Here is a 23760-nt window from a genome sequence, read left to right as displayed (position 1 = left end):
AGGCTGGAGTGCAGTGGTGCAATCTCGGCTCACTGCAACCTCTGCCTCCCGGGTTCAAGCGATTCTCCTGTCTCAGCCTCCCCAGTAGCTGGGATTACAGGCGTGTACCACCACACCAGGCTAATTTTTGTATTTTTAGTAGAGACGGGTTTCACCATGTTGGTCAGGCTGGTCCTGAACTCCTGACCTCGTGATCCACCCGCCTCGGCCTCCCAAAGTGCTAGGATTACAGGCATGAGCCACTGTGCCCAGCCACAGCTAAATTTCTAAATAAAAATTTTTGTTTCAAATTCATACTTTATTATATACATTTTATCATCTAATCTTTACAAGAATATTCAGGAACCCATTTTCTACATAAAGAAACTGCAGCACAGGGAGCCAGGAAGTTTCTTTAAGATCACATACCTGGTAAATAATCCCTGACAGAGACAAACTCAGGTTCTATCTGATTCCAAAACTCAAGTTCAAAACTACTAAGTGGTACTACCCCTCTGTAACACAAAGACCTTAAAGGTAGAGCTCATTCATCTGTAAAACTGGCTTTCAAGTAAGTTCATTTTCACGCAAATCTAGATATGCCCCATAAAAGTTAGTTTAATTTGTAAAATACTGATCTATGGAGAGAATAAAACTCTGGGCAGATGCAATTTTACAGAGAATTTTAATGCTTACCAAACATCTTGCTTTTTCTCTCATTTATGGTACGTGACTCTGGCATGAGTAAAGGAACAGAGATTGGTGACATCATCATTTAAGGTAACCTGTTCCCTAAATTTCAGTTATAAATTGTATTTATAGATTATAAAAAATATTTCAATTTTCCCAAAAGAGCTTCACTTTTTCAGTGTTTTTTCTGAGTAATAAGGGGATGCTGAAATGACACAAAGAATGATTTCATTTCCCAGGACTTACTGGAGAAGGGACTGCGGCAGGATCAGCTATTGGGGAACATGGAACTCACTGGGAAAGGAAAAGCAAAACCCACAAATATAAGGAAGAGTGTTTCTTCAGGTCAGCTACAGCAATGAGGCAGCCAAGATGCTTGTGAGGCAACAGTAAGGATAATAAGGCAGTCTCTCATTTTCTCATTTATTGCATGCTGGAGTCTTCAAATCTGCTGAAGATTCAGTGACAGGTAACAGCAACAACTGCTATTTAATGATCATGGTGGTTTTCCCTAAAGGTCTCATTTTGTGGGAGGGGAAGCAAGGGGTGAATGTAAACTGACAGTACCACAGCAGGGAACTAAGTCATCTAATATGTGTTCTAGATACATAACCAGGGTCTGACTGTTGTGGCTTTCTGTATTTAACGTGTAAGAGGTTGTGACAACTCCCGGATCCTTTGAGAACACTGTGCTTTCAAAGCAGCTGGCTTGGTTTTAAAGACATCTGGATCATAATACACAATATGCACAGGAGCCCTGAAATAGGGGAAAAAGAAATCAACCTGAAATAAGATGAACAGAGAAGGCAACTAATGTTTCTCAAGCATCCACTGTATGTTATGTACTATGATATTACCCCATTTTTATTTTCATGACCTCCACTATACAGATGAGGAAATCAAGACTCAGAGAAGTTAAATGAATGATCTATGGACAACACCAGATTTGCATGTCTGTCAGATTCCAAAACCTTTTCTCTTTCCCCAGAAAGTAAATTCAGGAAGTTGCTCAATCTTGAACTTGAGTTTTGGAATCAAACAAGCCTGAGTTTGTATCCCCTATGTATCATTTACCATAACATAATTTGGCAATGTTAAAACAAGCCAGATCGTTCTCTGGTAGACTTAAGAAAATAAAATTTTTGAAGCTGGCCACTCTCAGCACCTTACCACAAAAGAATAATTTTGTCACCAGGATAAAACTTTGATAATGCACTTGATCATATTCTTCTCTTTTCTTTATTTTTTATTTTTTTGTATTGTATTATTTTTTTGAGACAGGGTCTCACTCTGTCACCCAGGTTAGAGTGCAGTAGTGCGATGTCTGCTCACTGCAACCTTCTCCCGGGCTCAAGTGATTTTCCTACCTCGGCCTCCTGAGTAGCTGGGACTACAGACGTGCACCACAACTCCAGCTAATTTTTTTGTATTTTTAGTAGAGACGGGGTTTCACCATGTTGCCCAGTCTGGTCTCAAACTCCTGTACTCAAGTGATCCGCCTGCTTTGGCCTCCCAAAGTGCTGGGATTACAGGTGTGAGCCAATGCACCCAGCCTCTTCTCTTTAATGAACAGAGAATGAGCTTCATTTCATCTGATGGCAAATTTATTTTTTTAAAGGATAAACACATTATAGCATTTAAAAAATGTCATTATATATGACTAGCATATTTCCTTTTCCCTGAGCTCAAGACTTCCACAACTTTTTCTGCCTCTCCTGGGTTTTGCTAATGATGGTTTAACAGAGGGATCAGATGTTATCCGTCAAGGTAACAAAATTAATTGAGGCTCAGGCAAGTTAAGAGGTCCTCCAAAAAATAAACAGAAATGAGAGGCAATGTTTTTCTTTGTTAACTATATATTCTTATCTATTTGAATTAGGCCATACAAGTACATGATGCAAAACACTGGAAAAATACAAAAGCCTGTTTACTGAAAAATAAGTCTTCCTCCTATCCCAGTTCCCTAGGACCCCAAAGGCAACCATTGTTACTAGCTTCTTGTATACCCTCTGAGATACTATAGGCATATGCAAACAAATATATGGCCTATGTCTTTTTTTCTTACACAAATTGCAACATATTACATGCTGTGCTCTAGAACTTGTTTCACTTAATAATATATGTTAGATAAATAATTCCATACACATACTGATCGGACTGTCTCCCAGATCTTAAATTTCTTTTTCTTTTTTCCTTTCTCTTTCTTAGAGCCAGGGTCTTACTCTGTTGCCTGGGCTGGAGTGCAGTGTTACAGATCATAGCTCACTGTAGCTTCAAACTCCTGGGTTCAAGCAATGACTTCCTGCCTCAGCCTCCCAAGTTGCTAGAACTACAGGCACATGCCACCACACCTGGCTAATTTTTTGTATTTTTTGAAGAGATGGGGTCTCACTTTGTTGCCTAGGCTGGTGTCAAACTCCTGGGCTCAAGCGATCTTCCCACCTCTGCCTCCCAAAGTGTTGGGATTACAGGTATGAGCCACCATGCCTGGACAATTTTTTAAAGAATTTTTTGTAGAGACGGGGTCTCACTGTGTTCCCCAGGGTGGTCTCCAACTCCTAGCCTCAAGCTATCCTCCCACCTTGGTCTCCCAAAGCATTGGGATTACAGGTGTGATCCACCTGCCCCATCCTAGATCTAAGTTGCAATACCTAGTCCACTAACCTTTTAACTGTAGCCTATGTTTAGAGTAAGAAGACCATAGATATGTCAATAATAAATGTAATTTGTTAAGTAAGATGCTTTTGAAATTTTTTTTGTATTTCTACAACTCTTTCCATTTGCCTTATTAGGTCAACTTTCTCCCTCTCACCAGAACCCCAGCCTTTCCTGTCCCACTTTAGCCTGAAATTGACATACCTCTTATTTGGATTAGCTAGTTCCTGAATCCTGGGTGATGCTTTGGAATGAGTAGCCGCGTAAGATACTGGCCAGCAGGCATCGCGGTCAGGTAGGTAATCTTGATGAACAGACTTGGACTTCGCTAGAGCTATTGTTCGGGGGCTAGGTTTAGCTAGCATGGCAGCAGGAGTTACCTATAGTGGAAACAAAGAGACACAAAAATATATCCCAAATTTTACATTTCTCTATGTTTACAGCTGTATCCTTACTTAAGTCACAATCATTTCTCTTCTGGATTACTGCAACAGACTCCTAACTGGTCTCTCTGCTTCCATCTTTGCTCCTATACAATGGGGCCTTCCATGACAGTTACTGAGGGAGAGAATGAACATGTAATGAGTATGTTCTGTGAGCCAGACAGTGTTGTAAGCTTTACCTAAATCATTCCCACTCAATCATCACAACAACTTCATGAGCTAAGTACTTCCTAAAGCCCAAATCAGATCATGTCACTACCAGGCTTTAAACCCATCCTGGGCTGGGTGCGTTGGCTGATGCCTGTAATCCTAGCACTTTGGGAGGCCAGGGCTGGTGGATCATGAGGTCAGCAGTCCGAGACCAGCCTGACCAACATGGTGAAACCCCGTCTGTACTAAAAATTCAAAAATCAGCTGGGCGTGGTGGCATGTGCCTGTAATCCCAGCTACTCAGGAGGCTGAGGCAGGAGAATCGCTTGAACCAGGGAGTCGGAGGTTGCAGTGAGCCAAGATCGCACCACTGCACTCCAGCCTGGCAACAGAGTGAGACTCTTGTCTCAAATAAATAAATAAATAAACCCATCCTATTGTTTCCCATTTTGCTAAAAATAATACTTAGGCTGAGCCAAGCACAATGACTTGTGCCTATAATCAATCCCAGAACTTTGGGAGACTGAGGTGAGCAGATCATTTGAGCCCAGGAGTTCAAGACTAGCCTGGGCAAAATGGCAAAACCCCATCTCTAAAAAAAAAAAAAAAGAAAGAAAAACAAAAATTAGCTGGTTTACATTCCCACCAACAGTGTAAAAGCATTCCTATTTCTCCACAGCCTTGCCAGCATCTATTGTTTCTTGACTTTTTAATAATCACCATTCTGACTGGTGTGAGATTGCGGTTTTGATTTGCATCTCTCTAATGATCAGTGATGTTGAGTTTCTTTTCATATGTTTGTTGGCCACATAAATGTCTTCTTTTGAGAAGTGTCTGCAGCACTATTCACAATAGCAAATACCTGGAACCAATCCAAATGCTCATCAATGATAGACTGGATAAAGAGAATGTGGTACATACACACCATGGAATACTATGAAGCCATAAAAAAGAATGACATCATATCTTTTGCAAGGATATGGATGGAGCTAGAAGCCATCATCCTCAGCAAACTAACACAGGAACAGAAAACCAAACACTGCATGTTCTCACTCATAAGTAGGAGTTGAACAGTGAGAACACATGGACACAGAGCGGGGAACAACACACACTAGGGCCTGTCAGGGGCAGGGGGTGTGTAAGGGGAGGGAGAGCATTAGGACAAATAGCTAATGCATGTGGGGCTTAAAACCTAGGTGACAGGTTGATAGGTGCAGCAAACCACCATGGCACATGTATACCTATGTAACAAATCTGCACATTCCGCACATGTATCCTGGAACTTAAAGTGAAAAAAATTTAAAAATAAGAAAAAATAATAATTGTGAGCAAAAAAAATTAGCTGGGCATGGTGGTGCATGTCTGTGGTCACAGCTACTCAGGAGGCTGAGGTGGGAGATCACTTGAGCCCAGCAAAGTTGAGGCTACAATAAGCTGTGATAGCACCACTGCTCTGCAGCCTGGGTGAGAGTCAGATCCGGTCTCAAAAAAAAAAAAAAAAAAGTATGTGTGTATATATATATATATATATATAGACACACACACACACATATACACACATGCATATATATATATACATACATACATCTACCCACTTAGTGTATTCTATTTTCATACTGCTACGAAGAAATATCTGAAATGGGGTAATTTCTTAAGAAAAAAAGGTTTAATAGAATCATAGTTCCATTGGGGAGTGGCTGGGAGGAGGCCTCACCATCATGGCGGAAGGCAAAGGAAGAGCAAAGGCGCATCTTATATGGTGGCGGGCAAGAGAGCATGAGCGCCCAGTGAAGGGGGAAGCCCCTTATAAAACCATCAGATCTCATGAGAACTCACTCTCTATCAGGAAAACAGCATGGGGGAAACCAACCCCATGATTCAATTATCTCCACCTGGTCTTTCGCTTGACATGTGGGATTATTACAATTCAAGGTGAGGTTTGAGTGGGGACACAGAGCCAGACCATATCACTTAGGCTCCTTCTGTGACCTACAAGGCCCTACATGATCTGCCCTCTGACCTCATCTTCCTCCCCTCCTCCCCTTGATCCCTGTGATTCCAGCCACATAGCCCCCTGGACCAGCTCCTTCCCTCTCAGGACCTTTGCACTTGCTAGTTCTCCTTAAAAAAAACTTCCCTCAGCCTTGGCTTGGCTGCCTCTCCCTCACTCAAGTCTCTAGACTTATACGTCACATTTTTCAAGGAGGTCTTCCCTGACCAGCCAAGACAAGTCAGCCTAATTACCCTCTTCTGCAGGACTTACTTAATCTTCTTCATAGCACATGTCAACACCCACGTCAGCGCATTTATCACTTGGTTATTTCACTTTGTCTGTATTTCTCCCTATTAGAATATAAGCTGCTCAAGGGGAATTACTTGTTTGCTGAAAGCTAAAATTGGCTCTGGCACATAGTTGGTGCTGAATAAACATATATTGACTGACTCCTTTTGGTCTTACTTTGAAAACCACATCTACCAGATTGCCTTTCTGTTATGTTGCTTTATTGGTAAAATATCTAGGACGACATCTACTATTCTCTTTTAAATGCTCACTCAAAAGAATTAGAGTGGGGCTAGGCATGATGGTTCACACCTATAATCCTAGCACTTTGGGAGGTTGAGGCACAAGGATCACTTGAGCTCAGGGGTTCCAGACCAGCCTGGGCAACATAGTGAGATCCCTGTCTCTACAAAAAATTTTTAAAACTTGGGTGTGGTGGCACATGCCTGTAGTCATAGCTGCTCAGGTGGCTGAGGTGGGAGGATCACTTAAGCCCAGCAGGTTAAAGCTGCAGTGAGCTATGATCATGCCGCTGCACTCCAGCCTGGATGACAGAGCAAAGCACTGTCTAAAAAAAAAAACAAAACAAAAAAAACCACACACACACACACACACACAAAAGAAAACAATTAGGGTGGCCAGCTAACACCACTCTCAGTAGTCTCGAAAGTGTTCTGCATTGCACTGGTGCAGATTTGTTTCAGGTTCTAAGACTATGATTTTCTGCAGTGGTATTCCTTTTTTCTAAAGACCTTAAAAAATAAAACAAACCCAAACAATCCTAGCAATTACAGAAAGATCTGCCTTACTTCCATTTTTACATACCAAAAAACTGAGAATAAAGTCATTTGCCTGACAGTCACTTCAGTAAACTTAAGAGACTCTTCCAAGGGTTTCTGATTCCCAGAATGGTTTTCTTTCCTAATAGAATTCCGTATCAAATCCTCAGTTTCCTTGAAACAGGGTGAAACTGGTCCCACCTCTTTTGGCAACAGGATCATTACATATTTTTTGAAAACCCAACTGGAATAGGGCATCAAGTTGGCACTGCAGTTGATGGTGGGGAATGTCAAGGATGAAGAAGGAGGGAAGCCATCGAAGGTTCCAGGCTCTGTGCTGAGTGCCATGACTTACCTGTTACTGCTCAACACAGCAGACGTATCAGTGAGGATGGCTATCTCCAGAATTCCCTAGCTCACCTTGCTCTACCCAACTTCAAGTGCATCCCAACTTTAGTACTTTGGCATGTAATCTTCCCTTTACTGGAATATTCTTCTAGATCTTCACTTGGTTAACTCCTTATCAGTCAGGTTTTAGCTCAAATGTTCCTTCCTTAGAGAGACCTTCACTGACTACCACAGGCAAAGTATCTTACTACCCTAACCCATAGTCATTCATTTTCTATGTTATATTCTTCATAGCATTTAGCATGATCTGACATTATCTATTGACTAATTTATTGTTTGTCTCCCCTGATTAGCATAGAGCTCCAAGTTATTCACTGGGATCACTGCCTTGCTCACAGTAGGCATCCAAATATTTGTTGAATGAATAAGGCTCAGGAAGGTTGTCCCAACATCATAGAGCTTGGAGTGACGAGGCTGCGATTTGAATCCAGCTCTAAAACTGAACTCCAAAGCCCATGCTCTTGGTGCTCTACTCTTTTCCCCTTCTCCCTATCATGTAGCTAGGTCTCTCTTCCTGCCACAGACCACTCTTCCCAGATTCTCTTTTCCAGTGACTTTGGGCTATGCCCTGTAGAGGCAAAATAGCACCCTAGGAGCAGCCAGAAAGTGAGCTGAAGGATATCAAGGTAGTGATGGCTTACAGGACGGATGGGCAGTTCACTTCTTTGTCTTTCATAGCACAGACCCTCTAACTTGATCCTTGGGTGGGCGAGGTCTACAATTCTTGGAGTTGCAATCGCACTCAGGGTAGAAAGTGAAATCGGGGTTTGCATCTAGGGGAAAAAATAGAACAGTACTTGTAAGCATCAAATAATAAACACTATCTAGTTCAAGATTACGAAGTATGATTTGACCTCGGGGCCAGACTTCTCAACACTCCAGTAGAAAGGGTGGGAATCTTGCAGTAACCTATAATCACAGTTGAAAGGATCAATTTCTATCTTTCTCAAACTAGATTGCATGGATTCCAACGTGGCTTTTCAAGAACTTAACTGTTAAACTAAAGACATTGAGGCAATAGCAAATAATGTTACATACTGATTCAGAGATAAATGGTAATGCTCATTTGTGGACTGATAAACTCAGCCAGGACACCAGGCTCAGCCCCACCAAATGAGAATACTATAAAGCAGTGGTCCCCAACCTTTTGGACACCAGGGACCAGTTTCATGGAAGACAATTTTTCCATGGACAGTGTTGGAAAAAGGATGGTTTGGGGATGAAACTGTTCCAACTTGGATAATCAGCCATTACATTATCATAAGGAGAGCACAACCTAGATCCTTTGCATGCACAGTTAACAATAGGGTTCATGTTCCTATGAGAATCTAATGCCACTGCTGATCTGACAGGAGGTGGAACTCAGGTAGTAATGAGTAAATCACCTCCTGCTGTGCTGCCTGATTCCTAACAGGCCATGGACTGGTATTGGTCCACAGCCTGGGGACTGGGGATCCCTGCTATAAAGGGTGACTTAGCTTTGTTCTTAATTATTTTTGCCCTTTGGGAATTGGGGCTTATATTATCACAAATCACCATGCTTAAAGTGAATTTAAGTGTCTCCCTTCTAATTGGACTAGATAAGAAAAAGAAGCCAAAGCCAATAAGAAGAAAAGCAGAACCACACATCTCCCCACTAGACTCCCAAGTTATTCTTCACTATCTGAATTGTGGAAATTTGTCCAAATTATATGGTCTTCTATTTAAATTACTTGTATTCAAAATCAAAGCTTACCATAAAACTTTGAAGGAAAATATAATCAATAACTGGAAATAAAATGGGGCTTTAACTGTAGGTTAAAATTCCTTCCTGTGCTGTTTAATCGATGATGATTATGATGATGATTATGATTATACTAACAGTGACGGTGTTTCACATGTTTCCTGTATTAGTCTTGTGTATTAGTCAAATTTTACATGTTTGGTGTATTAGTCAAATTCCTTCTTGTGCTATTTAATTGATGATGAAGATTATGATGATGATAATACACATGTTTTCTGTATTAGTCTATTCTTGTATTGCTATAAAGACCTACCTGAGATGGAGTAATTTGTAAAGAAAAGAGGGCTTGTTGGCTCATGGTTCTGCAGGATGTACAGGTGGCATGGCTGGGGAGGCCTCAGGAAATTTACAATCATGGTGGAAGGGCAAAGGGGAAGCACATCTTACATGGTGGGAACAAGAGAGAGCAAAGGGGAAGGTGCAACACACTTTTAACAACTAAGTCTCCTGAGAACTCACTCATTATCACAAGAACATCAAGGGGGAAATCCACCCTCATGATCCAATTACCTCCCACTAGGCCCCTCCTCCAACACTGGGGATTATAATTCTACATGAGATTTGGGTGGGGACACAAATCAAACCATAACATATTGAATCATTTATTCCTCACCTCGGGCATCATTTTTATTTCTAATTCTCTAAGACAGAAACCAAGGTATTATGAGATTCATTAATTTATTTAAGTTTACATAGTAAGAGGTAGAGAACATTCAAACTGAAGAGCCTACCTCTTTGTACAACACAACAAAGTACTAATTAAGCATTTTAAGCATTTTTAAGCATGAATAAAGCTTTCTTTCCTCTCAGGCTCTGGGAAAATGAAAGAAATATATGACAACCATTGCTTTCAATTAAAGCTTATGATCTAAAAAGACTTAATCATTTACTTATTCAATTTATTAAACAAACATTTCTTAGGCAATTATAGTATGTAAGACACAACAAGGAATAATAAGATACGGTTCCTTTCCTTAATGTAATTTTCAACTTAGAAAGAACCATAAGACTGGGTGTGGTGGATCATGCCTATGACATCAGCAGTTTGGGAGGCTGAGGTAAGGAGGATGGACTGAGCCCAAGAGTCTTTTCAAATAACTGTGGATATTCTTCCTTGATACTACAACTTGAAAAATGCTAGTTTCTTAAATGGTAGCTGCAAAAAGTACCATTTGAAACTATGTGAATGAACTTTTTATACTCCATTACCTTAAAATCTATTTGCTTACCTTGCACATTGAATGAACCTTTTAGCCATGCATAATTTTGAACTTAATATCTAGTTTTCACACCAGGGATGCAGGAATGGTTTAACACATGCAAGTCAATAAATGTGATACATCACACAAAGAGAATTAAAAACAAAAATCACATGATCATCTCAATAGATGCAGAAAAAGCATTTGACAAACTCTCCAAAACTCTCCAAAATCCAGCAAACTCTCAGCAAAATCGGCAAACAAGGGACATAACTTAATGTAATAAGAGCCCTCTATGACAAACCCACAGCCAACATAATACTCAATGGGGAAAAGTTGAAAGCTCTCTGAGAACTGAAACAAGACAAGGAGGCCCACTCTCACCACTCCTCTTCAACATAGTACTAGAAGTCCTAGCCAAAGCAATCAGGCAAGAGAAAGAAATAAAGGGTATCCAAATCAGTAAAGAGGAAGTCAAACTGTTACTGTTTGCACAACATGATCATTTACCTTGAAAACCCTAAAGACTCCTCCAGAAAGCTCCTAGAACTACTAAAAGAATTTGGCAAAGTTTCCAGATATAAGATTAATGTATACCGATCAGTAGTAGCTCTTCTATGCACCAACAGTGACCAAGCAGAGAAACAAATCAAAAACTCCACCACTTTTACAATAGCTGCAAAAAACAAAAGTAAATAAAATAAAAAATAAAAACACACACACAAACAAAAACAACAAAAAAACCCCAACAACAACAACAATAAACCCTTAGAAACATACCTAACCAAGGAGTCAAAAGACGTCTACAAAGAAAACTACAAAACACTACTGAAAGAAATCATAGATGACACAAACAAATGGAAACACATCCCATGTTCATGGATGGGTAGAATCAACATTGTGAAAACGACCATACCACCAAAAGCAATCTACAAATTCAATGCAATCCCCATCAAAATAGCACCAGCATTATTCACAAAATTAGAAAAAACAATTCTAAAATTCATATGGAACCAAAAAGAGCCTGAATAGCCAAAGCAAGACTAAGCAAAAAGAACAAATCTGGAGACCTCACACTACCTGATTTCAAACTATACTATAAGGCCATAGTCACCAAAACAGTATGGTGCTGGTATAAAAATAGGCACACAGGCCGGGCACAGTGGCTCACACCTGTAATCCCAGCACTTTGGAAGGCCGAGGTGGGCGGATCACTTGAGGTCAGGAGTTCGAGACCAGCCTGGCCAACATGGTGAAACTCTGTCTCAACTAAAAATACAAAAATTAGCCAGGTGTGGTGGTGGGCGCCTGTAATCCCAACTACTCGGGAGGCTGAAGCAGGAGAATCACTTGAACCTGGGAGGCAGAGATTGCAGTGAGCTGAGATTGTGTCACTGCACTCCAGCCTGGGCAACAGAGCAAGACTCCATTTCAAAAAAAGAAAAAAAAGAAAAGAAAAAAAAAATAGGCACGTAGACCAATGGAAAAGAGTAGAGAACCCAGAAATAAGCCCAAATACTTGCAGCCAACTGATCTTCGACAAAGCAAACAAAAGCATAAAGTGGGGAAAGGACACCCTATTCAACAAATGGTGCTGGGATAATTGGCTAGCCAAAAGTAGGAGGATGAAACTGGATCCTCATCTCTCACCTTATACAAAAATCAACTCAAGATGGATTAAGGACTTAAACCTAAGACCTGAAACTACAAAAATTCTAGAAGATGGCCGGACACGGTAGCTCACCCCTGTAATCCTAGCACTTTGGGATGCTGTAGTGGGCGGATCACCTGAGGCTGGGAGTTCGAGACCAGCCTAACCCATATGAAGAAACCCCATCTCTACTAAAAATACAAAATTAGCCTGGTGTGGTGGTGCATGCCTATAATCCCAGTTACTTGGGAGGCTGAGGAAGGAGAATCGCTTGAACCTGAAAGGCAGAGGTTGCAGTGAGCCGAGATCGCACCATTGCACTCCAGTCTGGGCAACAAGAGCGAAACTCTGTTTCAAAAAAAAAAAAAAAAAAAAAATTCTAGAAGATGACACTGGAAAAACCCGTCTAGACATTGGCTTAGGCAGGGATTTCATGACCAAGAACTCAAAAGCAAATGCAATAAAAACAAAGATAAATAGCTGGGACTTAATTAAACTAAAGAACTTTTGCACAGCAAAAGAGCAGTCAGCAGAGTAAAGAGACAACCCACAGAGTGGGAGAAAATCTTCACAATCTATACATCTGACAAAGGACTAATATCCAGAATCTACAACGAACTCAAATCAGTAAGAATTAAACAAACAATCCCATTAAAAGGTGGGCTAAGGACATGAACAGACAATTCTCAAAAGAAGATATACAAATGACCAACAAACATATGAAAAAATGCTCAACATTGCTAATGACCAAGGAAATGCAAATCAAAACTACAATGCGATACCAGCTTACTCCTGCAAAAATGGCCATAATCAAAAAATCAAAAAACAGCAGATGTTGGTGTGGATGCGGTGATCAGGGAACACTTCTACACTACTGGTGGGAATGTAAACTAGTACAGCCACTGTGGAAAACAGTGTGGACATTCCTTAAAGAACTAAAAGTAGAACTACCATTTGATCCAGCAATCCCACTGCTGGGTATTTACCCAGAGGAAAAGAAGTCCTTATTTGAAAAAGATACTTGCACATGCATGTTTTCAGCAGCACAATTCAGAATTGAAAAATCATGGAACCAACCCAAATGCCCATCAATCAACGAGTGGATGAAGAAATTGTGGTATATGTATAGGATGGAATACCACTCAGCCATAAAAAGGAATTAATTAACAGCATTTGCAGTGACCTGGATGAAACTGGAGACTATTATTCTAAGTAAAGTAACTCAAGAATGAAAAACCAAACATTGTATGTTCTCACTGACACGTGGGAGCTAAGCTATGAGGATACAAAGGCATAAGAATGATACAATGGACTTTGGGGACTTGGGGGGAAGAGTGGGATGGGGGTGATGGATAAAAGACTACAAATATGGTGCAGTGTATACTGCTCGGGTGATGGGTGCACCAAAATCTCACAAAACACCACTAAAGAACTTACTCATGTAACCAAATACTACCTGTACCTCAATAACTTATGGAAAAATCACAAAAAAAGAAAAATGTTGAATGAAGAAATCAATCAATCAATCAATCAATGGACCAAGGAAGAATGGATAAAGTACAATTGTTTTATGCACTGTAAAATGAGTAAGTTGAATGAAAATAAAGTGTAAAAGGTAAATTTATAAAATAAACATTTTAGGGGCAGCTATGTAAAAAAGAATATTTAGGGCTCTTAAAATTAATTGTTAAAAACTGCTGGAATTATAAATAAAATAATAAACTTGCAAGCCAAACTTAAAAGCCTAAGAAAAATCAATGTTTAAATTTGAAAATTTTAAAATGAGACTATTGATTATTTATAGCATACCTCTAAACAGTCTTTTCTGCATATAAAATCCATGCTCAAGGATACCTAAAAAGCTTACATCATTGGGTGTGGCAGTTTTTTTTAAGTGCCTATAAATTCTTTGACACTTCTCTCAATTGAGAGGTGGGGTTTGTGTCCCTGCCCCCTTGAATCTGGCCAGACTTGTAACTACATCAATAAACAGAGCATGTCTACTATAACGTTACGTGACTTCTAAGGTCAAGCCATAAAAACCATGCAGCTTCCACTTGTTCTCTTGAAATATTCACCCTTGAGACACTCCATATTAGTATATTCCTTCTCAGAACAGCTCTCATGACAAGAAAGGTCTAAGCCACATGGAGAGACCATATGAAGGAACTCCTATAGATATTCTCAACCGAGTCTATCTAGCTTTTAGGTTATCCCAGCCTGGGCACCACACACAGGTATTATTGTGGACTGACTGTTTGCGTCCCTCCTAAATTCACACGTTGAAGCCCAAATCCCCAGTGATTGAATTAGGAAGTGGGGTGCTTTGGGTAGTAATTAGATTTGGATGAAGTCATGAGACTGGAGTCCCCATAATAGGATTAGTGTCATTATAAGAAAAGGAAGAGAGACCAGAGGTCTTTCTCTCTTTCTCTCTGAGAACCTACAAAGAAGAGGTCATGTGAGTATACAGCAAAATCGTGGTTGTCTGCAAGTCAGGGAGTGGGCCCTCACCAAGAAGAGAATATGCCAGTATCTTAATCTTGAACTTCCCAGGCTCCAGAACTGTGAGTAATAAATGTCTTTTGTTTAATTTACTCAGACGATGGTTTTAGGTTACAGCAGCCCAAGCTGACTAAGACAAGTGTAACGGAGCCTCCAGATGATTCCAGTCCCCCACCATTTCAGACACCCAAGGCATTACAGATTTCCCAGCTGAGGCCCTAGACATCATAGAGCAGAGAAGAGCCATACCTGCTTGCCCAGTCAGAATTTCTCAGTCATAAAATCCTTGAGCATAATAAAATCATTGTTGTTTTATGCCACTAAGTTTGGGGGTGGTTTGGCATAAAGCAACAGACACCTAGATGAGAACTTTAAGGCTGGGTTCTCTGTATTGGTTTTGGATTATCTGGAGTTTGTTTTCCAAACTGATTAGATTTAAAGGCATTAATGATCCTATTGCTAGTGGTGAAAAAAAATACACCATAGTCCATGGCATGCAGTGGCAAAACAGAAAGAAAGGCTTTGGGTGATGAAGCAGCTGCTGCAAGCAAACATTTTAGTGAAATAAATAAGTACAGTAGGATTGCTTGGTTGCTTCTAAGTGAACTGAAGAACTTTGAGAAAAGAAAATGGTAATCTCAGGCCTTTAAAATACATCTGTAGGACAGGCACAGTGGCTCACACTTGTAATCCCAGCATTTTGGGAGGTCAAGGTGGGAGAATCGCTTGAGCCTAGGAGTTCAAGACCAGCCTAAACAACATAAGGAAACTTTGTCTCTACAAAAAATGTAAAAATCAGCTGATTGTGGTGGCATGCACTTGTGGTCCCAACTATTCAGGCCGGAGTAGGAGGATCACTTGAGCCTGGAAGGTCAAAGCTGCAGTGAGCTGTGATCACATGACTGCATTCCAGCCTGGGTGACAGAGTGGGACCTTGTCTTAAAAAAATTAAAAAATAGGCCGGGTGCAGTGGCTCAAGCCTGTAATCCCAGCACTTTGGGAGGCTGAGGCGGGCGGATCACGAGGTCAGGAGATCGAGACCATCCTGGCTAACACGGTGAAACCCCGTCTCTACTAAAAAAAATACAAAAAACTAGCCAGGCAAGGTGGCGGGCACCTGTAGTCCCAGCTACTCGGGAGGCTGAGGCAGGAGAATGGCGTAAACCCAGGAGGAGGAGCTTGCAGTGAGCTGAGATCCGGCCACTGCACTCCAGCCTGGGTGACAGAATGAGACTCCGTCTCAAAAAAATAAATAAATAAAATTTAAAAAATAAAATTCCACAGTAATGTCCACATACAGAATCAGAAAGCTTCTATGACTTCCCTAAAATTTTGAAAGCCTTATCTTCTAACTGCATAGGGCTGAACATTCTGAAAACCAGACCCAGAATCCAATTTTGTGAGTGGGTGAATTACAGTGAAAATTGAATTTCCAAATTTGAACAGTCTTTTATGCTAAAGTTAGGGCAATGATTGGAAAAGAGTGGGGCCTTGAACATTGGAATGAGGATATATGGGCAGATTCCAATGAAGCTGGGGACTTTAAACACCAAAATACTGCTGAGCCTCCCTTGCTATTAGAATCAATCTTTCCTCCATCTGAAGAGGTTAGACCCTCCTTGCCTAAAGAACCCATAGAGGCTTCCCCTATCATAGACATATTCCAGGGAACTGCTGACTTGCCCCTATTATATCTCATTGCTTCTAGATGTATAACCAGACTCAAGTCCCAGCTGCCATAACAGGCTTCCACAGGCTTCTCCACCAGTTCCCACAATTGCTGAAGGGCTAATTCCTATAATAAATCCTGTATTCTACATCACCCATAGTGGTTCTGCTTCTCTGATGCAATCCTGATTGATACCTTAGCCATGGAGGAAAGAGTCAGAAAAGTTCATTTGATAAGAGGGAAAAATAAGCAGGAAGAAAGGAAAACATATCTAGAAAAAGAGGGTAGGTAGTATGTTACAAGTCAATCAGGAACTGTTTCTTCCACATGGGCACACTTACTTTTTTTGAAGGATGATAGTTTGGGTCTGTGCCTTTGGCTACTGAGAGTTGTAATATCCGGGGAGAAGGATCAGAGATTCGAAGAGAATCTCTTGCTGAGTTATCACTGAAGGGTCTATATGCAAATGGAAACATGAAATATTACAGCTGTTGGATGGAGAAACAACAATTGGATTTTCCATTGCTAAGATCAACTTCTAATCAATTATATACACTGCTTCTATCTTAGGAACATCTATCCCACAGTCATGCTCTTTCTATCAGATTGTTGTTTCTTAAAATTTTTTTACTCTGATCAACAGTAAGAAGTACATTTTTGCCAGCACAGTGGCTCATGTCTGTAATCCCAACAGACATCCCAACATGTTTGTAATCCCTCTGCCTTGAGAGGTGGAGGTGGGAGGATTGCTTGAGGCCTAGAGTTTGAGGCCAGTCAGGCAAATATGATGAGATCCTGTCTCTACAAAAATTTAAAAATTAGCCAGGTGTGGTGGCATGTACCTGTAGTCCCAGCTACTTGCAAGGCTGAGGCGGGAGGATCACTTGAGCCCAAGAGGTCAAGGCTGCAGTGAGCCAAGATTGCACCGCTGCACTCCAGCCTGGGTGACAAAGAGAGACCCCAGTCTCAAAAAAAAAACAGTATATTTTATATTGTGATACAGTACATGCAAATGTGTGTTTGTGTATCTGAAATGAAAATTATTATGAAATAATACCCTATACAATGCATTCCAGTTTTTAAATTTTAATTTAATTTCATTATGAAAAAAACTGGAACTGATTTTATGATCTGTTATGAATGAGTTGTGACCCGTATTATGAAAAACACTTCATTTTATAACAATTCCTCCTCTTAAATCTCTGAAATAAAAATTCCAGCCACCCTCTGCAATGGTCAGTCTCCTCTGCAGTATGATTTAAGATAGTGCTGGTCATAATTGCCAGCCACTTGGCCAATTTTCATAGGCTGTTCCCCACATATTTCTTTCCCTAATCAAAAACCTACCAATTAAATGACAAACTTACGAGCCTAATATGGAAAATGTTTTTTCTCAAATAAAAACATGATTACTCTCCAGGGGTAGGCTATTAGTTTGGGATTTGTTTTTTTGCTGAGATACAATCAACATACCATAAAATTTACCCTTTTAAAGTATACAATTCAGTGGTTTCTAAAATATTCACAAAGATATGCAACCATCACCACTATCTAATTTCAGAATCCTGGGAACCAATAATCTACTTTCAGTCTCTATGGATTTGGATCTATGGATTGGCCTATTCTGGAATTTCTTTTTTTTTTTTTTTTTTTTTAGATGGAGTCTTGTTCTGTCGCCCAGGCTGGAGTGCAGTAGCACTATCTGGGCTCACTGCAACCTCCACCTCCTGGGTTCGAGCGATTCTTCTGCCTCAGCCTCCCAAGTAGCTCGGATTACAGGCACACGCCACCATGCCTGGCTAATTTTTGTATTTTTTAGTAGAGATGGGGTTTCACCATGTTGGCCAGGCTGTTCTCGAACTCCTGACCTCAAGTGATCTGCCCACCTCAGCCTCCCAAAGTGCTGGGATTATAGGTGTGAGCCACCTCACCAGGCCAGGAATTTCAAATAAATAGACTCATACAAATATGTAGCCTTTTGTGTCTGCCTTCCTTCACTTAGCATGTTTAGAAGATTCATATATCAACACTTCTTTCTTTTTTATGGCTGAATAATATTCCATTGTATGATTGCCACATTTTGTTTATCTATTCATCATCCATTGACGAACATTTGAATTGCTGCCAGGTTTTGGCTATTATGAATAATGCTGCTAGGAATATTTGTGTACCAGTTTTGTGTGAACGTATGTTTTTAATTATCTTGAGTACATGTCTAGGAGTCTAATTGCTGGCTCATATAATAACTCCATATTTAACATTTTGAGGCACTGAAAAACTGTTTTCTTTATCAGTTGCAGTATTCTACATTCCCACCAGAAATGTATAAGGGTTTCAATTTTTCCACATCCTCAACGATATGTTATTGTTTTGTTGATTTATTATTTCTTATCATCATCCTTACCATTCTTGTAAGTGTGAACTGGTGTCTCATTGTGATTTTAATTTGCATTTCCAGGAAGGCAAATGATGCTCAGCATCTTTTCATATGCTTCTTGTCTATTTGTATATCTTTTTTGGGTAAATGTCTATTTAAATCCTTTGCCCATTTAAAAAATTGGGTTGTCTTTTATGGTACAGTTTTCAGGATTATTTTTATATATTTTGAATATTAGTCCCTGATCAGATATATAGTTTTCAAAAATTTTCTCCTATTTTGTGGGTTGTCTTTTCACTCTCTTGGTAGTGTCCTTTAATGCATAAAAGTTACTTTTGGCTGGGCGCCGTGGCTCACGCCTGTAATCCCAACATTTTGGGAGACCGAGGCGGGCAAATCACAAGGTCAGGAGATCAAGACCATCCTGGCTACCATGGTGAAACCCCGTCTTTACTGAAAATGCAAAAAAAAAAAAAAAAAATTAGCCGGGCATGGTGGCAGGCGCCTGTAGTCCCAGCTACTTGGGAGGCTGAGGCAAGAGAATGGTGTGAACCCGGGAGGGGAGCTTGCAGTGAGCCAAGATTGCACCACTGCACTCCAGCCTGGGTGACAGAGCAAGACTCTGTCTCAAAAAAAAAAAAAAAAAAAAAAGTTACTGCTTTAGGCAGTTGTCTTTTATGTCAGGCTGAAGAAAAAGAGTTACAAACAAAAATATATACATATTTACATTTTAATGTAATTATAATGTACTATATAAAATGTGCTACATTCTATATTTACCTATGTAGTTAACTCTTTTTGTGCCCTTTATTTGGATTTGAGTTATTGTTAAATGTCTTTTTTTGGTTTTTTTTTGAGACACGGTCTCACTCTGTCACCCAGGCTGGAATGCAGTAACACAGTCAATGCAGCTTCAACCTCCCAGGCTCAAGCAATTTCTCCTGCCTCAGCCTCCCGAGTAGCTGGGACCACAGGCATTCACCTCTACACCCCATTAAATTTTTTATTTTCAGTAGAGATGAGATCTCACTATACTGCCCAGGCTAACTGTCCTTTCACTTTAGCCTGAAGGACTTTCTTTATTATTTCTCATAAAGCAGGTCTGCCAGCAATGAATTCTCTCAATATTTGCTTATCTGGGAATACTGTAATTTCCCCTTCAGTTATGAAGGATAATTTTGCTAAAAAGAGTATTATTAGCTTACAGTCTTTTTCCTTCAGTGCTTTATTTTATTTATGTATTTATTTTGAGACAGAGTCTCACTCTCTAGCTCAGGCTGGAGCGTAGTGGTGCAATCTCTGCTCACTGCAACCTCCACCTCCCTTTTTAATGGACTAACTCTTTTATGATATAAAATGACCTTTCTCTGTCTCTAGTAACAATGTTTGTCATAAAGTCTATATTGTCTGATATCAGTTTGGCCAATCCAGGTCTTTTTTGGTTGGTGTGCATGGTATATCTTTTTCCATTTTTTTACTTTCAGTCTATTTGTGTCTATTTTTTTACTTTCAGTCTATTCTTGTGCCTCAGCCTCCTGAGTAGCTGGGATTACAGGCATGAGCTACCACTTCTGGCTAATTTTTGTATTTTTTGTAGAGATGAGGTTTTACCATGTTGGCTAGGCTGGTCTCAAACTCCTGACTTCAGATGATCCACCCACCTTGGCCTCCCAAAGTGCTGGGATTACAGGTGTGAGCCACTACACCTGGTCAATCCTTCAGTGCTTTAAATATGGCATACCACTGCCTTCTGGCCTTCATGGTTTCTGATAAGAAATTACTTTTTAACTTTATTGCAAATCATTTGTATAAAATGAGTTGTTTTTCTCTTGCTGCTTTCAAGATTTTGTCTTTGGCTGTCAACAGTTTGATCACGATGTGTCAAGTTCTGAATCTCTTTGAGTTTATCCTGTTTGGAGTGTGTTGAGTTTCATGGATGTGTAATATTTTTCATCAAATTTAGGAGATTTTGGCTCATTATTTCTTCAAATATTTCTCCCACTGCTTGATCTCTCTCCTCTGCTATGGAATTTCCATTACAGCTACATTGATACTCTTCAAAGTGTCACACAGGTCTCGGAAGATGTGTTCATTTTACTTCATTCTTTTTCTTTTCTGTTTCTCAGACTTGATAATCTCAATTGACCTGTGTTCAAGTTTGCTGATTACTTTTTCTACTTGCTCAAATATGCAGTTGAGCTCCTTCAGTTAATCAACTAAAATATATGTCACAAAGCCCAGGCTCATATCTGTCATCTATTGGATAGCCCTGCGTGTCTTCACTAAGCACTTGCTTTTTTCCTTCACATAATTATAACAAACTTGGTGATCTGTTTCCAATTCACAGAAGACTTAAAAAGTGGTTGGTTAGAGACTATTCCCTTGACAAAAAGAGAAATGACAGAAACAATTATGAGAAGCAAACATCTCATAATTTGAAAGCACGGAAGTCAGACCATTTAGCCTAAGGAAAATCTTGGCTTTATACTTAAACAGCTCCTGAGAAGTTTTCTATATTAAAGTATTATAAAATAGTTGATGTTCATAATAAAGAGCTTAAGCCAATGAACAACGGTTACATGTATGTTCAAGCAGCAGAAAAGTCTACTTAGAAAAGCAGGGAAATATAAACTTAAAAAAATACAAAATGTTTTAACACTAAAGGGCATTTTATTTACATGTAACATCAAACTGAGGTCTCTCAAGAAGTGGCAATAAAGTATTCCTTTGTTTATAACAATAGACACATTACCAAATTTATGTGTATACATAACTACCAAATTTTATGTATTTGGTATATGGCAGATTTTATTGAACAAATTGATAAATAAGTAATTGAGGAAACTTTGTGGGAAGAATTGGGCCTTCTTTAACAGTATTCTATGATGGAAAAGACTCAAGCTGTCTAGTTCAACCTTTCTCTGAATGCAGGAACCTTTTCTAAAATCCATGTAAAGTCACAATTCCAGTGTGGCTTGAAAACTTTCCGGGATTAGGGTGGAATGCCTGCTCACCCTCCGTTACTGGACAGTTTCCATTACCTGATAGCTAGTCAGAAAGATTTTCCTACCCTAAGCTGACGTCTGCTGCCCTGTCAATGTTCTACTTCTAGTTCTAGGATTAACATAAAGTAATTTCACGTTCACCTCTTCTTCCTCCTCCAGTTGCCAACCCTTTTAAATATTTAAACACAGCTGTTGCCACTTTCTTATTATCTTTTTTAAACTAAACATGTCATTTCTCTTAACTATTTTTCACACAACATAGTTTCCAGAAGCCCAATATCTCATTTCCCACCTTCTGAATAGTCTCAAGTTTATTATCATTTCTTTTTTTTTTTTTTTTTTTTTTTTTTGAGGCGGAGTCTTCACTCTGTCGCCCAGGCTGGAGTGCAGTGGCACCATCTCGGCTCACTGCAAGCTCCGCCTCCCGGGTTCCCGCCATTCTCCTGCCTCAGCCTCCCGAGTAGCTGGGACTACAGGTGCCCGCCACCGCGCCTGGCTAATTTTTTGTATTTTAGTAGAGACGGGGTTTCACCGTGTTAGCCAGGATGGTCTCGATCTCCTGACCTCGTGATCCGCCCGCCTTGGCCTCCCAAAGTGCAGGGATTACAGGCGTGAGCCACTGCACCCGGCCTATTATCATTTCTTAAGGCATAACATCCACAACTGCACATACATGCCCAGTGTGTTCTGACTAAAGTAGCACACAGTAGCACTATCAGCTCTCCATAACTGTGCACTGTATATCTTCCACTAATGCAACCTAACATTGAATTAGCTTTTCCAACAACCATATCACAGTCTTAGCTCCCATGGAAAATGTACCACCTAGTGGTCTTATAAAGACAAGAAGAAATTCAGCCTTCAAAGCAAAAGGAAGAAAAAGTATCCTCAAAGTCAGAGAGATATAGGAGAACAAATTCCACAAACTGCAAAAACCTGTGGCGTTTTAGTTGCATATTTCCTTTCAACTGGCTAACAATGGTAAGGTTGAGTATAAATTTTAGTTTCACCACAATTTGAGCCAAATATAATTACTGAAGATGATCTTCTCATTACCTACAATTGCTGCAAATATTTGATTTTTTTTACCTGATGCTTTGGAACACAAGTGGACTTTTAGCTCATGAAATTGCACACACTAAAACTAGAAAAAAAATACTGAGACATCTGGCCAAATTAGATTAGGATTTACAGAGATTCTCAAGATACTCTACCTATTTAGTAGACACTGTCTTTTGAATCCACTGGGCTGTGACAGCCTCTGGATCCTTTTGGAGGGTTGTCTAAACAACGCAGGAGGAGTGATCTCCCAAATTACAGACTCTCTTCCACAGCTGTAGTAATATTGAGCCCTGCAAGTCATAGAAGAGAAAAGAAGTAAATGAAACAAGCATGATTTCAAATTATCATAGTAGTTTCCAACATTGATCCCCAGGCCTAGGGGAGCAGGTATGACGGTTTATTATTGATGAGTTGTTTTCCACGTGAGGAGAAATTACTTTAGAAATAGTTACACCCATCAAGTTTTCAATTGGCCTCTATTATACTCAAAACAGATAGTTTTCTGAAATAAATGACGTCTTTTTTTTCTTTCTTTCTTTCTTTTTTTTTTTTTTTTTTTTTGAGACGGAGTCTTGCTCTGTCACCCAGGCTGGAGTGCAGTGGCGCAATCTCGGCTCAGTGCAAGCTCCGCCTCCCGGGTTCCCACCATTCTCCTGCCTCAGCCTCCCGAGTAGCTGGGACCACAGGCGCCCGCCACCACGTCCGGCTAGTTTTTTGTATTTTTAGTAGAGACGGGGTTTCACCGTGTTAGCCAGGATGGTCTCGATCTCCTGACCTCGTGATCCACCCGCCTCCGCCTCCCAAAGTGCTGGGATTACTGGCGGGAGCCACCACGCCTGGCTGACATCTTCTTTTTTTTCGTTGAGACAGGGTCATACTCGGCTCACTGCAGCCTCAACCTCCTGGGCTCAAGTGATCCTCCCACCTCAGCCTCCCAAGTAGCTGGGATCACAGGCATATGCCTCTGTGCCTAGCAACTTTTTAAAATTCTTTTGTAGAGATGGGGTTTCACTATGTTCTCCAGGCTGGTCTTGAACTTCTGGGCTCAAGCAATACTCCTGTCTCAGCCTCCCAAAGTGCTAGAATTAAAGGCATGAGCCACCATGCCTGGCAATTACATTTTC

The 23760-nt window shown here is 40.3% G+C and overlaps 1 protein-coding gene across 1 annotated transcript in view; it reads right to left on the bottom strand.

Moving 5' to 3' along the window:
• Window positions 1-710: 710 nt before the first annotated feature.
• The window catches only part of THEGL (theg spermatid protein like), a 72154-nt gene continuing 49104 nt past the window's right edge, over window positions 711-23760 (bottom strand). The window contains exons 5-9 of the mRNA XM_050790208.1: window positions 22789-22926; window positions 16534-16648; window positions 8027-8158; window positions 3529-3704; window positions 711-1426 (exon numbers count right to left, since the gene is read on the bottom strand). Of these exons, the coding sequence (XP_050646165.1) occupies window positions 1312-1426; window positions 3529-3704; window positions 8027-8158; window positions 16534-16648; window positions 22789-22926 (676 nt within the window). The 3' untranslated portion in view covers window positions 711-1311. The remainder of the gene's footprint in view (window positions 1427-3528; window positions 3705-8026; window positions 8159-16533; window positions 16649-22788; window positions 22927-23760) is intronic.

Source organism: Macaca thibetana, chromosome 5, assembly GCF_024542745.1.
Source record: "Macaca thibetana thibetana isolate TM-01 chromosome 5, ASM2454274v1, whole genome shotgun sequence".
Lineage (NCBI taxonomy): Eukaryota > Metazoa > Chordata > Mammalia > Primates > Cercopithecidae > Macaca > Macaca thibetana.
This window is presented reverse-complemented; position numbering and strand designations above follow the sequence as displayed.